Source organism: Aspergillus luchuensis, chromosome 6, assembly GCF_016861625.1.
Source record: "Aspergillus luchuensis IFO 4308 DNA, chromosome 6, nearly complete sequence".
Classification (NCBI taxonomy): Eukaryota; Fungi; Ascomycota; class Eurotiomycetes; order Eurotiales; family Aspergillaceae; genus Aspergillus; species Aspergillus luchuensis.
In genome coordinates, this window is record NC_054854.1 from 3,100,419 (window position 1) to 3,115,108 (window position 14,690).

A 14,690-nucleotide genomic window follows, 5' to 3' on the forward strand; every position below is an offset into this window, starting at 1 on the left:
TGCTAGACCACCCATATACTGGGGAGGTTGTGGCCGATGCGGGAATCCTACCCATGTGCCCGCCTGTGGAGATGAACCCTCAAGAGGCAAGATACAGCAACGAGCAAAAACAACTTTGAAACATCATTATACAAACCATTTCATTAACTCATCCAGTACATACGACCACAGGGTGTGGAAAACAGGGCTTCCCGTCCGCTCAGCCGTACTTAAGCCACACGCCGGGAGGTTAGTAGTTGGGTGGGTGACCACCAGCGAATCCCTTCTGTTGTATGTTTTTATGCCTCTTTTTTCATCATGTTTCATCATGTTCTGAAATCAAATGTTGCCTTTCTGTATACTCCAAGCCTATGTCAGGTCATTATGCGTGGCTGCAAAAAGTCCATCCGGGTCCCAGTGGTGTCGAATTTTCATCAGACGTTTACTGTTTTCTTCACCCCAGTACCACTTCGGATCGTCGTTCAGATCTGAGTCACCCAAGTAGTGACCGACAATGCTTGGCCGTATTTTCTCCATTATATCCTGCAGATGCTTCTTATACTGCTTGGCACTGACAGCATCCTCGCAGATTAGATGGATCACAAAATAATGGTTTGCCTGTATTCCCTTTGCCATACCGGCTATCTCGTGGTCACTGCTTGGATACCTGGGCGTCCAGGCAGCCCATGACTTACTTTGTGGCAACGTCAAAAATGCTTCCTGAAGCACAGTTATAGCGTCACAGTCATTGTTCAATAAGACATTATCGGTGATGTAATAATATCCCGGCGGGCTACTTTTCTTGATCGCTGCAAATTGGCTCTTGAGACTGTCTTCCTCACAGGACCATTCGCTAATAGCACCTGAAGGCCGTTCTTCATCGACTATATGAAGAGCCTGTTCAGCGTCGGAGCATGTCTTCTCCATCGCAAAAAACTGCACTGTCAAGTATATATCGTCATCTGACTCCGAATGCATGGCCCTCAGCAGTATATCGATATCGGGAGACGTTTTCGATACCATCGATTGCGCCCAGGTGAAGATCTCGCGATACCGGTGGCTAGGGTAGACATATCCGGAGGAGCGAACACCTTCTGCGTGGAAAGGTGATGCTTGTAGGTAAAAATTTGTCACGACGCCTGGAAAAGCTAGAAAGAAAATGAGCCCACGATATTAACTGGTGACAAGCGTAACCCACCCGGTCCTGCACCCCTCGCCGCCCAGTAGAGTTCCTGGTTCTGCAAACGATTGCAAAGAAGAAGCTTGCCATTTGCAGTCACAACTTCAACTGCCTCAAGGCTTTCACAGGCCCACCCCAACCTCTATATCCATTAGCGGAAATTGGAAACACGATAAGGTAGAGTTCTTACCCGATATTTCCACCCCGAACCGCCCTGTAGCATATACCCACCCAGACCAACATCCGGATGATGCGCAGCAGTGAAGAACAGGCCGCGTTTATTCAAATACTTACTGATTTCCCCACTTGTTACAGCAGGGGTTGCTCGAACAATCTTCGTCTCATTGTCGATGTCCAGCTCCTTCCAGTAGCCGAGGTCAAGCAAGATGGAGTTCGGATGAAGGCTCCAGACAGGATGCGAATGTCCTCCGGCACGCACTGCCACCTGGCAATTTTTCTGTTTCGCTAGATTGATGGTCTTTATTACGTCATTTGTTGTTCTGGCATGGACGATAGCTAATGGGTAATATGGTGGTATATCTCCTGTGAATATCCCTCGGAGGCGTGCGGCTTCATAGTCGGTTTCTTCTGCCGTGTCGCGCCAGATAATATGCATCGTTCCGACAGCTAGAAAGTGCTACGATCCCCAAAACTGCTGGTTATCCAATGCACTAGTTCTACAAGGGATATTGAGTTAATTTGTAGACAAACAACACTATACCAGGATGGCGATGTTGATATGACGATCTGTCTAAGCCTGAGCTTTATCTTGGAGTTGCCACCAACCGGCATATTTGAAAAACTTGAACCGTTACCATAGTAAATAACGCATGTTCGGACGCGCAGCCTTAAACAAAGCATAGAACAGGGAAAATTGATGAGCTCAGGCAAGAATTTTAGTGGAGCAAAACTGAGGCGAATGCTACCGTTCAACAGTACAATGGGCCGAGGGGAGCAAAGGATGGCTGCAAGGGTAAACAGACTTTCTATGTGACGGCGACACTTATCCAATACTGATACAAGATATTCCAATACGCCTCCTGCGTCACTGAATGCTTGACTATATAGGAGAAAGGTGCTTGTAAGTATGACTCATCCAGTTGCGGTCTTCACCTCTATGCTCTTCCTCCGATAAGGTCAAGATACTTGACCCTTAGACCCCATTCCCCATTTGAGATGGTAGTATAGCTCATCTACACAGTGTTAACAGGTATATGCCCGGGAGTTGGATGTCTTCATATGCAGATCTAACTTGAGCTTACGATGGTCTGTCCTCCCCGATTGAAGCATCTATTTTCCTGATGAAGCTAAAGACATGGGAAACGATTTCCGAGGAATCTTCAAATTAGGCGTATTAGTTACAGAATATGCTGCTATTATCTTGATCCAGGACCATGTTCTTTCTTGGATCAACCGCAGGTAAAAGCTTCGTGCTCGTATCAATCGCGATAAACTTCTAGTCGACGGACCTAGACTCAATTGATTGAGTTTCGTCTAAATCAGGATTGAACTCATGTATTAAACAAACCAACATTCAGCAAGATCTTTTTTGGTTTGGCGAATATTTCGAGGGGTAAAGCTTACACGTCATGGACGAATCTCCAAATATCGCCGTTTAGCTTCAGTCCACGAGATTTGCTGAATGCAACGAACCTAGATCATTCAATATAGGCGGATATGACAGAAAGTATGAAAATGCTTTTCTTTTGTCTACCTTGAATGACTTTCAATGATGAAAAAGTCTTTTTGCCTCTCGTAAGGGTCACGAATTGATATGACCCAACGGTGTGAGATAAATCACATCTTGGCTCCTTCAAAGTATACTGGGGTTCTCAGTGGGCAATGTAAGATAATTTGTTTCAACGAGCGAAAGTAAAATCTAAGTATTGAAATTTATCTGATCTTAATATCCATTTCGCTACTTCTACCGCCATATCCCGCATCACAGTAAATTGGATTTGATAATACGCTGCTGTGGGGATAACGTGAGAGAAGGGCATTAGGTTTTATAGAGAACAAACATCAAAATCAACCAAACCGTAGAACCAGTTAGTGCGATCTTTAGCGAAATAGTGTGAAGAGCCATGGCTCCCTATGAATCAATTGGGTATTCTTTCGCGTGCTTCCAGGGAAACATGTGGAGATTTTGGGCGTTGAGGAGACTAACATAGAAGCTCAATGCGCTGACCATTGCAAGGAAGTCCTCACGTGCCTCCTCCTGATTGGGGTTTTTCTCAACCTTCTCTTTGATGAGCTTTTCAATGCTCTCGTAACTGTCATTGACGTATGCTGCTCCTATATGGCCAACAAAATCGGCAATTGATGGAACGAAATCCCGGAAAAGCACAATCAGATGCCTCAAGGTAAATTCAGGACGCGTAAACGCCAGTTTTATGATGTTGTCGAGAACATGATATCCAAGTGTTCGTATCACACTGTTAGAAAACACCATGGCACCAAAGTATGACTCCTTTGACCCAGGCCTTTCTGGTGCCTTACCACAGTGAATTTTTTCAATGTCCTCGGATATATCCGACCAACACTTTTGCGTCTGTGTCATTTTCTTTAGCCAGTTGTCACCAATCAAAACCATCAGGTACATACCTCGGTATGAATCTCATCGACGAGCTTCCTTACCTCCTTACTCACACCAGCCCTCTGATGTCTGAAAAGGTCCAGCCTATTGGGATCAGGCTCCGGCTTTAAAGCATCCCATAGAACTACCTCAATAGGGTGCTTTCTTGTCTCACACTGACATTTCCAAACTTCATCCGCAACCCAGCGCAATTTATCCATATCTTCATCAATAACCTTCCCACAAGTAGCCACCGGCTGGTGCTCGGTTACCTCACCATACTTGATCACAAAATGCTGGAATGACGAAAGAAATACCGAGCCGTCAGGCTCTTTCGCCCTATCAGGAGCCTTCTTGTCGGCAGGTGTATACTTTGAGCAGTTAGTAAGATGACTCTCTTTATGACATAAGCCACTCACAATCAGCTGTTCTGACGGAATCAAGTGATATAGCTGGTCACCAGCAACAACGGCATGTGTTTGGAGGGAGCGATAGGGTAGGGCAGTTTCAAGTAAACCAACTAGTGTTGGGTTTGCATCATTAATTTTTACCGTGATTGATGTATTGAGCTTCGGCCATTTGATTTTGACTTCATTAAGATGCTGAACCTGTGAACCATTCGGGATGCGCATAATGTAACGGCAACGATGTAGGCTGGAATTCTAAAAATCTGAAGATCTGCTTGAGCCTTGGGTGACTTATACATAGATCATTTTCGTGCGGGCTCGATAGTATAAATACTATCCATCTTACGAAAAGCCTTCCTACTACAAGGGCGATAAAACTTGAATATGATCATTGTGAGGTAAGGTAGCCTCGATCCCCCCATTGTTTGTGAGGGATCTGCGAAATACTGGGGTCTAATTGTATATTCACTCGACGAACACTCCTCCAAGAACCCACGTAACAGGGTAAGTCATAGAGAGTGGTCATAGCAAGCTAAGGTACGAAGCTACTGGCATGTTCCAAGCTTAATACATGTCACGAATACTTAGTCGGAAAAGTCTACTCGTTTGCCCAATCATTGTGTCGGCCAACGTGTACCATACTACAACAGGGGATGTCCCAGATAGGAAAGACTAAACCAAGTATTCTGTAACGCAACTTCGTTCGTAGAAATGTCCAGAGCTGTGAAGACCGATATCCTTTGCCATCAGAGCCGCAGCCTTGAAAACTGTTCAGCAAAACCGGTAGTTCACCGAGACAGAGACGTGGTGCCGTGGTTCGATTATGCACGGACACGTTTATCCACTGTATTTAGGGGAAAAGGATAGAATACAGTGCTGTTCCTTCTTCGGAGAACTTGGCAAAGGTAAAGTTATATGCCACCTCCGTCATATCATGTGACTTGTGGTTTGTTTCCTGGAAGGCTACATTGTGGAGGTACGCGGGTATAAGAGATACTGTCTGAGTACTGGTTTATAGTGAGAGACTACAATGTAGAGAACGTTGAGTTTAACAGTCGGTCCCAATTGAAGAAATTGAAAAAAATTCACGGACGGCGGTATCCAGGTCCGAGCTACTATTATCATTTATCACCATCCTTGTGGGATTGAACGCCGAGAGGCGTCTGGATCTAACCAGGAATTACCTAGCCAATATTTTACAAGGCATCGAAAAATTGTCTGACCGCATTGCAAGATGTCTGAAACCAATCCAAATGAGCTGGAAGGCGATCCTTATCGACACACATGCCTCGTCCCCTACGTGGACCCTGACACGGCACCTCCAAATATCCAAGAAAGACTCAAAGTGCTGCCCTTTCGACGCAATATTCTCCTAACGTTAGCTCACTCACACGGTTTATTTCCTCATATCAGCGGTCTACTTGGTGCTTGTTTTGATGGAAACCAGCGCAGTATTCCAGTGCATGAGTGGCAATTGATAGTGTTACGCGTCGGTACTATCCTCCAGGCGAAGTATGAGATCGACGTCAATAAGCCCGTGGCCGAGGTCTTCGGGTTTCCTCAAGAGAAGTTTGACGCCATAGGATGCTGTATTGAGGATGTGATGAGAGGTCAGGGGCCATGGAGTGATCGAGATAGGGTAATTCTCCGCATGACCGAAGAACAGTTGAGCACCTATGACAATAAGCCGGAAACAATTGAGGATGCTTTGAAGTTGCTGTCAGTTGGGGATGTGGTAGAGGTTCTATTGATCATTGGTGTGTACGCCGCGTTGGCCCGAGTGATTGAAGGTCTCAAAGTCGACGAAGACGAACCGATTCCCGATCTAAAGGAAAAGATCAAGACTGCAATCACCGGATGAAGCATGCATTCGGTGGATCGTCTTAAGAGGTCATCATAAGGTTTTTAGACAACTAGATAAAAGACCTTCACTCAGTGTGCGAGAATGAGGCAGAGTGAGGGGAACACCCTAAGAGCTCACTATACTCGGTTGAGTATAAATACTGCGGAGTCGCTAACCACAAACCATCCGTTTTATCGTTGGATGGGTATCCGCATCACCACCCAGTTACCGCTTACATCTAGAAAAAAGTCAATTGCGTAACGATTAGGCTGAACAAAGATCATGATGCTTCTATTGTAAGCTTGTGGAGTTAATTTACGCCAAGGTATATAAATATACGCTGGTATTCTAGACCCAGAGGCAGTCTGCGTTGTTCTCACCCTAAACTCTGAAAAGCATATTTTTTGTCGCCCAGAGTAGTATACCTATGCCTCAACTTTGACCTATCTTATCATCAAGCACTTGCAGATCCTTCCCGTACAGACCTTCAACAAGCATGATGCGCACCCAGAAACAGATCACCCTTGCTAGAGCCACACGGCCGCTGGAGACCACGGTCGCACTAGTGGCTCACTACTCGAAAGGAAGCTATTATATATTCGAAAACAATGAAATATGGTACATTGGGCTTGGCATTTATGCATCTCTGACATTCGATGCACAAGGCCAAACAGCTAACATGACAGGTAGTGACGGCCAATCGGAATCTACGGCTATCACCGGCTCAACCACGGACCTGATCAAAGAGTTTGTCTCCGAGTATTCCAATCATGGGAAAATATTCGGTCAAGTGGGATTCAACTATTCAGCCCGATGTTCAGGCCAAGCTCTCGAATTGGGTCAATGGCCAATGTTAGACCTCATCGTTCCTAGCGTGGGGGTTATTATTGAGCGGAGTAAGGTCACTATCACGGGAGATGATGATGAGGATATACTCCGAGTAAGCGAAAAGATCGAAAGTATACTGGAAGCCGAGCTGGCCGAAGATATTGGCCTGCCGTCTCCTGTCGAAGGCAAAATAAATCTGAACGTGGACGCACAAACATATCAGACGCGCGTAGCTAATGCGATCGCGGATATCTCCGAAGCTAAATACACCAAGGCAATTCCATCCAGGAAAGTCCCCTTAGACTTTCGGGTTAATATGCTAGCAACCCTCCTTCACGGTCGACGGGCCAACAATCCCGCGCGCACATTCTCGTTCAACCACAACGGCATCCGAGCTACTGGATTCAGCCCCGAAGTCCTTCTCTCCATCAACGGCGACAAGGCCTATACAGAAGCGCTTGCTGGAACCCAACTGTCTAATTCAGCCAAAGCCAGCCTCGATCCTTTCAATAACAAGCTCTACGATGATATCAAAGAGGTCGCCGAGCATGTCATTGCTATCAAGGGCTCCATCCGTCGGTTGAGTAAACTGTGCGAACCGGAATCGATTGCGATCAAAGATTTCATGAAGGTCATGCCAAGAGGAAGCGTGCAGCATCTTCATTCCCATGTGTGCGGAAACCTGAAGCCTGGATGCGATGGTTGGGATGCTCTGCCCGGTCTCATAGCCAATATTACTGTGCCTGGGCTACCAGGAGACGGCAACTCAGATGCAATGAAGTCCTTCGAGCCAGACCCGAGAGACCTTTATTGCGGAGCAGTGCTTATGCTGGATGAAGGATTGAAACTGTTTGATGCTACTCTGGTTCTTCGCACGGTTTTCCAGGATGAGAGTCGCCAGTGGTTACAGGCTGGGGCTGGTGTAACCATCAATTCCAAACCGGAACGCGAATATTCTGAAACGTGTGAGAAGTTGGGGAGTGTGGCGCCGTTCGTAGTTCCGGCTTCTGATCAGATTTGAGTATACGGGTCAGTTAAGGTGTGGGTTGATCATGGCAATATCTAGTTTGAACAAAATTACTATTAGTGGGCGAGTCAGCCTTATCGAGGAAACGCCACCTTACGTACGTGGTGCTTACCGTCTAAACCCACTGCAGTTCAGCCTTTGAACAAGAGCCAAACCCCATTGAATGCTGGCGAGCGTTGAAGGTCATGTCTGCATGAGAGCGGTATTATTTTTGAGGCGTGGTATGGTTTCCACTCTTTCACTCACGTATCTGCGTAGACTTTAAGCACAATGAACTAGTAGGGATTGGTAAATGCTGTTTCACTGGCATAGAGTACCGTGCAGAATGCATAGTGCGCTTGATGTAATATTAGTATCATCATGCCCTTTAGACCAAGAAGTCAGTCTCTAGGGAAAAGTATTGCCAAATGACTTCAATGTACTTCTGATAAAAGCTCGAACATTCCTTACAAAGCTTGTTTGCTTAATATGGTCGACTTGATTGAAAAACAGTTGCCTCTCTTGATTTCAAGCAAACAAGTATCAGCTCACACCCAGTGTTTGCATTCGAATAAAGGTGAATGGGCTTGCCAGATCTCTGGAACAAGTTCAACTTCGTGCGCACATATTGCTTCCTTCTGTCTCTCCTTAACTGCATGATGTCTACGATTTCCGTTGGAAAAATCGGCGCACTCATCACCATGGCAGATGCATTCTACCCCTGGCTGTTAGCTGTGGCCTGCGCACTCCTGATAGCAAATGTGCTGTACTACTTGGTGATTGAGGTACGGTCAGGTCTGCCTCTCCACCTTGGTACGGCGAACTAACACGTCACCAAACAGAAAAATCATATCACCAACATTCGGAATGTAGTCCGTAACTTCGTACGTGATGCGGCCACGAGCAAAGCGATATAAGGTTATGAATATAATCTAACCTCCGCAGCGTGACCACCGGTACTACCGTCCCTGGGCGCCGGAGCCGATCATGATCCCAGCAACCAAAAGAATAATGACCGAGCTCAGCGAGACATCAGTCCTATCTCAGCGAGCGGTCTATTCAGACGTAAGTCCGCCAAATTAGAATAACGGCACGGACCTCTAACCTTCCCAGCTGTTCGGATTCAAACATACGTTGAACGGCGCTGACCACAACGAGGTCAACACGAGAAAGTCGCGTCTTCTTAGCCGGGTTCTTCAGGTGCGAGGTCCGACCCAGTTCGAGGAACTATACCCGTATCTTCTTCATTACCTGAAGACAATTGTGGATGCGGAAATCTCTTCTGGTACGTTCGCTCGCTGGAAATCGGTTACTAGCATACCTGCCAAGCTATCTTGTATCATTCATTGAGTTGACTTGCCAGGAGGCACTACGTCTATCCGTCTAGCTCGATTTAGCGAAACCACCCTCTCACGTCTCATGGGCGTGTGGTTTTTCGGGGGAAATATGAGTAAGTTCTATCCCTACTGTTCACAATTTGATGAAAATACCACTCTGAACGCGAATAACTTGACTACAGCGTCTGACCCGCGTCTTCGAGACGCCCTGTTGAATCACCCACGCCAGATCAAAGCATGTTCGGCTGCATTTCAGCTAACTCCAAGATTTATTGCACCGTATGTTTAGAGGCAACAGTTGCTATGCGCGATTCTACTAACTTACTCCACTTATCTAGTCTCGTCCACGCAATGATCACTTGGCGTGGATCGGCAATGCACCTGATCCAAGACAGGCTGATTGACGTGATAACTGCTGGAATTGACAATTTGGATGAAAAGCCAGAGATCAAGAAGGTTTGGGCTAATACTCTAGAACTTTACTGCAGCATGGGATCTACCCCGACTAATGATCGTGGTCCACAGTTGACACTCCTTTATCATATGGTTGACTTATCGACAGCAGACCGCAGCTACTGGACACCAGAGAGACTTTCCCAATCACTCCTGGGCCTCTGGCTAGCAGCCTCGCACCAGCCATGGGTAAACCTACACGCAATCTTGGTTGAGTTGTGTCTGCGGCCCGAGTGGCAGGATGCGCTCCGAGACGAGGCCCTGCAGAGCCAAGACGACCTCGCAAGCAAGATCAACGAGCTACCACTTTTGGATAGTTTCATGCGGGAAACTGCACGAGTGAACTCCTTGGATAAAAGTAAGTAGATTTTACAGGTGCAGCCCTGCCAGCTGAGTCCTAGGCACTTGTGTCCCTAATTCCTTCCCTTCGGGACTCTGGGTGTAGTCGCGATCCGCCGCAAAGCCTTGACCGATTATTCTTTCTCGTCCGCGCCCCTCTCTATTCCGGCTGGATCAATCCTTTGCGTATCCTCGTACGATGCCACACGCAATGAGCACATCTACCCGGACCCCGAGAAATTCGACGGCAAGCGATTCATTAACGGACGATGCAAAGATACATCGCACAAATTTGCCGACGTCTCTGAGAATCATTTGATCTGGGGCTATGGATCTCTCGCTTGGTTTGCTCAATACCCATCAATATGTTTTTGTCACGGCCTATACTAATCGGTCCCACTTAGCCCAGGAAGACACCATGCTGCTTTTATGATCAAAATCATCGTTGTGCATATTGTGACCAACTATAGCTTGCGATTGGCGGACCCTGAGGCACCGAGATGGTGGACTTGGGAGGATTTCCGCATGCCCTTTGCGTCGACGCGAGTGCTATTTAGCAAGAGGGCGACTGAGGATGATGGCCGTTCTTGATTCTCACGCCCAAAAGAGCAGGGTAAAGTGTCTTGGTGACTTGGATGTCAGGGACTGGACGGACAAACTTTTGTCGACCGCGCTTGATTAGGTATGGCCGAGAAGATGAGGAACCCTGTCCTCCACAACATGTAGTGTTATGTACAATTCTAATCAAGAACTGGGGTGATAGGGTACTAAGAATTCCAAGAAGTCGACGAAACCTGAGCGAGGTCGTATCAACCAGGGGAAGGAATTGGGGTTAGGGGGAAGTCATTGGAGACGAAAGTGCTAGTTGTGCTACGGATGAGAGCAGGGTTATTCATGGACATTGTGAAGGGAAGTATTCTAAGAAAACAAGTCGATAACCAAATTATTACTGTAATATCAAGAATTGAGAACCGCTCCCTTCCATATCGCAAACATCGAATCCGTAGACTCTTCCTTTAGGACGCCATGCGCTCAGCACGAGCCTGCAGCTTCTTGACCAAATCGATAGCATCCTTGGTAGCATCATCCAAGCTCTCCTCCGGCAATCCAAGCAGCTTATTCTGCACCTTGTCCAAGTGATCACTCGGATCTTCCGGGTAAAACGCTCTTGCGTACAGCAACTTAGCAAATCCAGCCATGTTACCACCCTTAACCAGAGCCAATCCCTCCTCATACCGCTTCTTACTACTCTCATGAGTAATCGTCCAATTAGCATCCGTAGTCCCAGTAACACGTTTGACACTCTCAAACATATCCTTCTGGTTGACATCGAAGCTCTTGATGTAGAACGGCTTATTCAGGAACGACGACAACGTAAGACTCTGATCACTCTCATCCTCAGGAAGCTCCTTAAGACTGAGCACCTTCGCCACGGCCCGCCCAACCTGCGCCAACGTCGACGTCGTGTTCTTGGTAGTGCCATCATCGTAGAAAGTCACAGTCCGCTTGTCAAAGTCGAACCCGAAGCGCACTTCTCCGCCCGCCAAGCTATAGTCGTACCAAAATCCACAGCACACAGTAATCCACTGCATACCGAGCTGGGCAATCTGGTCTCGGTTGGCTTTGGAGACAGGGCCTAGGAAGGTCTCCTCGCCCAGCTTGACCTTGTCGATGTCCCCGCCGTACCCATTCGGCATGACGTAGGGAATACCGGCCTTGGCGGCTGCCTGGACGATCTTGCTGTGGGTGTCCGGGGGCGCTGTGGGGGACATGGTGATGATGAGGAATTGTTGGCCCTTCAGGGCGGAGACAATGCTTGCTTCATCATTGTAGTTGATGTGGGCGATTTGGACCCCCTCAGGAAGTTTGTTGGTGCTGTCGGCCCGGGTCAGGGCTGTAACTGTGTGTTTGCCGGTTTTAAGGAGCTCGGTGGCGATGTGGAATCCCACGGTGCCTCCAGCCTGGAGGTCTGTATTAGTGCTGTGTATGGCGTTTGTGATAGGCAGAGTGACTTACTCCGATGATGGCGACGCGCTCGATGGCGTTCTCGAAGCCGGCAGGTTGGTCCTTTGCGTACTTGGCCATTTTGTTTGCTTTTTAGCTTGAGGTTGAGTTTCTTTGAGAGGTGTAGTGGGAATACTGTTGTGTTTGAGTGTAGTGATTGAGCTTGTGTGGATGCTTGAACTGAAGTGAGGGCGAGCGTCTATTTATGTATTGGAGCCCAAGTGTCGATTCTCCTACGTCTATGAATTTGGACCCAAACCAAACTGCATCAGATTTCGAATCTCGGAAGTCATAGCCCCGACACGGTCGGACTTAGGGGATTACTACCATCGCCGATTGTAATTGGGCGGCTTTCGCCCACTGAAGGAGCGTAAGGTGATGATGAGGTGAGATTCCCGCTCATCTCCGCCGCCGCCGCCGCACGCCAACAAAAGCGGCGATGCGGAGATAGTTAATTAACTCCGCACTAGCAAGAGTATCACCGCAATAGCCGCACCAACGCCGCTCACGTGGTTGCATCTTCTACAATTCTGAACATCGAAGTTCCCAGTAAGCAGTATGGTATCTCTTGCAGCATAACTACTCTCCGGCATACATATTTACAGTCCGCATAATAAGTCCCACTATAGCTGTATCTCACCACTGAACATCGGCAGATACGGCTCGAGAAAGAACTGATCCCAGTACAGCTCCCAGCTTATGTCGGGCATAGAGGCGTTGGCCTCTGGTTCTGGCGGTGTCAGACCAGATTGAAAGCCTGCCTCAACCGCTTCCAGCTCAGCCAGCTCCTTGCGCTTTTTAGCCGTTTTGAGGCTGAGTAGATGTCGTGCTATTGACAATGCCTCGCGCGTCAGTGTTGTATCGGCCGCCTTGACTAAGTTCTCTAACCGCTTGAAGACAGTGCCGAGATGAGCAGAGGCGATCGGACTGTCAATCGCCAACAGAACACAAGCATATTGGAAGACGCTGCCGAGGACATTCCAGAATAGATGACCTTCGTTAGCGAGCTGCTCAGCCGCCTTCAATCCTGCATTGCCACAATCAATGATGAGACTGATGAATTCGGCCGATGGCAACGCCTGGGCCTGGTACAAGCGGCGATAAAAGCAAAAGGCGATGTCTGCCGCGGTCACCACTAGGAATGGATGGGTTACTTTGAGTTCGGTCACTGCTCTTAGACGTTCAAATAGTTCCTCGTTCAGGTCCGCGGGCTCCGAGTAGAGACGAAAGGGGGAGTTTGGTGCAGGGGTACATTGGACTAATCGGACGAACTGGTCGGCAACAGACCCCGGTGTTGGGATGAAAGACTGACATGTCACAGAGCGAAAGTGTACAGCAGAACAGTCTTGCTCATACGACAGCATATTGTGTGCAGCCCACGAGGCCCAAAATATTCTTCGGAGCCGGTCAGCATCAAGCCCAAGGGCAGCAGCGCCAGCCTTGGAAGCTATCTTCTTGATGCTCGCTTCGTCGTGCAACCCCACTGTTTCACACAGGTGCATGACAGTGCAGGAGGCAATCCAGGCAATTTTGGGGCGACTTGTCGCGCGAAGATAGAAGGCACGCATGTCCCATGCGATGATGTGATCAATGTTTAGCGTGCGCATGGACGCTGGATCATCGAGAATTGCTTTGGCGTACAGCACCAGGTCAGTCTCCCGTGGATGTCTATCGGAGGAGAGAAAGGACCCGAGGCAGGCTACGCCAGCAGCCACAGCAGCGAATGTAATATCTGTACTATAACCGCCATCGTAGTACTGATGACACCGATCGGCAAATAATCTGGGGTCCAGGATGTCGCCGATCGGGTTCATGACAGTGAAATACACACCCGCATAGTGGCTGAGGTCCTGCTCAGATATCAGATCCCCGAGAAAGCTATGAGGGTTTGAAGCCTCGTCTGGTCGGTTACCAAAGTTGTAGGCGCATGACCGTAATCTCGGAGGACTGTCACCACCGAGATTAACACCCAGAACATGTGGAAAAGCCATAGCCGCCGATGCTCCCGTATATCTGAACTTCTGTTCGTCGAAGAGACCAGGTGGTGTGCTGGTTACGGTGGCGGGACTCTTCGTCGACGAGCTATTGGCCTTGGCTTCGCGGTGCCCTTGCTCTACGTGAGGCCGGTTGGCCAAACGACTTCTTCCATCAACGCTGATACGCTTAGCATGGGGCGGGTCATCCACGCTATCGCCCACAGTACCCGTCGCGTCGTCATCATATCTGCAGCTATAGTCGTATGTGGTGCACATGCCGCAGGGATATTGGTTGTCACATCTCCGCTTCCGCTGGTGGCATGGATTGCAGGCCTTCCTCGCACGCTTACGCTTGGAAATTGTCGACATGACAGATAATTGAGTTCAGGCTCCACAGCCCCCTATAGAATGGACACAACCGTCAACCCAGCGCGCTTATCTTCTGCATTCAACTTGCAGCGATCTAGTTGCGCTGTATATTGACTTAAGCTATGGAACAGCTCATGAGCTAGATAGTAAGCAATGTCGAAAGGTTCCGTGGTCCGCTGACGACACGTGACTACACGGGCCACGACTGATGCCTAAGGCATTAAGCCGATTTATACAGATCAGGCAGTGCGACATCATCGAAATAAGTAGGCCCACGACATGGCCAGGCATTCTACGCGTAATGGCGGAGAACGGAATGGAAGAGGTGGGGATGAAGAAGCTGAAGCCTCTCGGGATACTGGAGGACGATGTACTGGTGCTGGACTTTCCAGAA

The 14,690-nt window shown here is 48.2% G+C and overlaps 7 protein-coding genes across 7 annotated transcripts; 3 read left to right on the forward strand and 4 right to left on the reverse strand.

The window, feature by feature from the left end:
* Window positions 1-348: 348 nt before the first annotated feature.
* AKAW2_61070A (uncharacterized protein) lies at window positions 349-1,775 on the reverse strand (the record flags this gene model as incomplete). Its single annotated transcript, XM_041693265.1, has 3 exons — window positions 349-1,118; window positions 1,178-1,301; window positions 1,350-1,775. The coding sequence occupies 3 exons, from the start codon at window positions 1,773-1,775 to the stop codon at window positions 349-351; spliced, it is 1,320 nt and encodes a 439-aa protein (XP_041546568.1).
* A 1,476-nt stretch (window positions 1,776-3,251) lies between these two features.
* AKAW2_61071A (uncharacterized protein) lies at window positions 3,252-4,366 on the reverse strand (the record flags this gene model as incomplete). Its single annotated transcript, XM_041693266.1, has 3 exons — window positions 3,252-3,710; window positions 3,764-4,105; window positions 4,154-4,366. The coding sequence occupies 3 exons, from the start codon at window positions 4,364-4,366 to the stop codon at window positions 3,252-3,254; spliced, it is 1,014 nt and encodes a 337-aa protein (XP_041546569.1).
* Window positions 4,367-5,375: 1,009 nt separating this feature from the next.
* On the forward strand, window positions 5,376-6,002 carry AKAW2_61072S (carboxymuconolactone decarboxylase family protein; the record flags this gene model as incomplete). The annotated part of the gene is made up of 1 exon (XM_041693268.1): window positions 5,376-6,002. The coding sequence occupies one exon, from the start codon at window positions 5,376-5,378 to the stop codon at window positions 6,000-6,002; it is 627 nt and encodes a 208-aa protein (XP_041546570.1).
* A 478-nt stretch (window positions 6,003-6,480) lies between these two features.
* On the forward strand, window positions 6,481-7,833 carry AKAW2_61073S (putative salicylate synthetase; the record flags this gene model as incomplete). The annotated part of the gene is made up of 1 exon (XM_041693269.1): window positions 6,481-7,833. One exon carries the CDS (start codon window positions 6,481-6,483, stop codon window positions 7,831-7,833), a length of 1,353 nt encoding a protein of 450 aa, XP_041546571.1.
* A 686-nt stretch (window positions 7,834-8,519) lies between these two features.
* AKAW2_61074S (cytochrome P450) lies at window positions 8,520-10,538 on the forward strand (the record flags this gene model as incomplete). Its single annotated transcript, XM_041693270.1, has 10 exons — window positions 8,520-8,603; window positions 8,661-8,702; window positions 8,764-8,883; window positions 8,932-9,103; window positions 9,182-9,268; window positions 9,338-9,434; window positions 9,494-9,611; window positions 9,681-9,966; window positions 10,054-10,291; window positions 10,352-10,538. The coding sequence occupies 10 exons, from the start codon at window positions 8,520-8,522 to the stop codon at window positions 10,536-10,538; spliced, it is 1,431 nt and encodes a 476-aa protein (XP_041546572.1).
* Window positions 10,539-10,963: 425 nt separating this feature from the next.
* Window positions 10,964-12,032, reverse strand: AKAW2_61075A (aromatic alcohol reductase; the record flags this gene model as incomplete). The annotated part of the gene is made up of 2 exons (XM_041693271.1): window positions 10,964-11,908; window positions 11,964-12,032. The coding sequence occupies 2 exons, from the start codon at window positions 12,030-12,032 to the stop codon at window positions 10,964-10,966; spliced, it is 1,014 nt and encodes a 337-aa protein (XP_041546573.1).
* A 542-nt stretch (window positions 12,033-12,574) lies between these two features.
* On the reverse strand, window positions 12,575-14,296 carry AKAW2_61076A (uncharacterized protein; the record flags this gene model as incomplete). The annotated part of the gene is made up of 1 exon (XM_041693272.1): window positions 12,575-14,296. The coding sequence occupies one exon, from the start codon at window positions 14,294-14,296 to the stop codon at window positions 12,575-12,577; it is 1,722 nt and encodes a 573-aa protein (XP_041546574.1).
* Window positions 14,297-14,690: the final 394 nt, after the last annotated feature.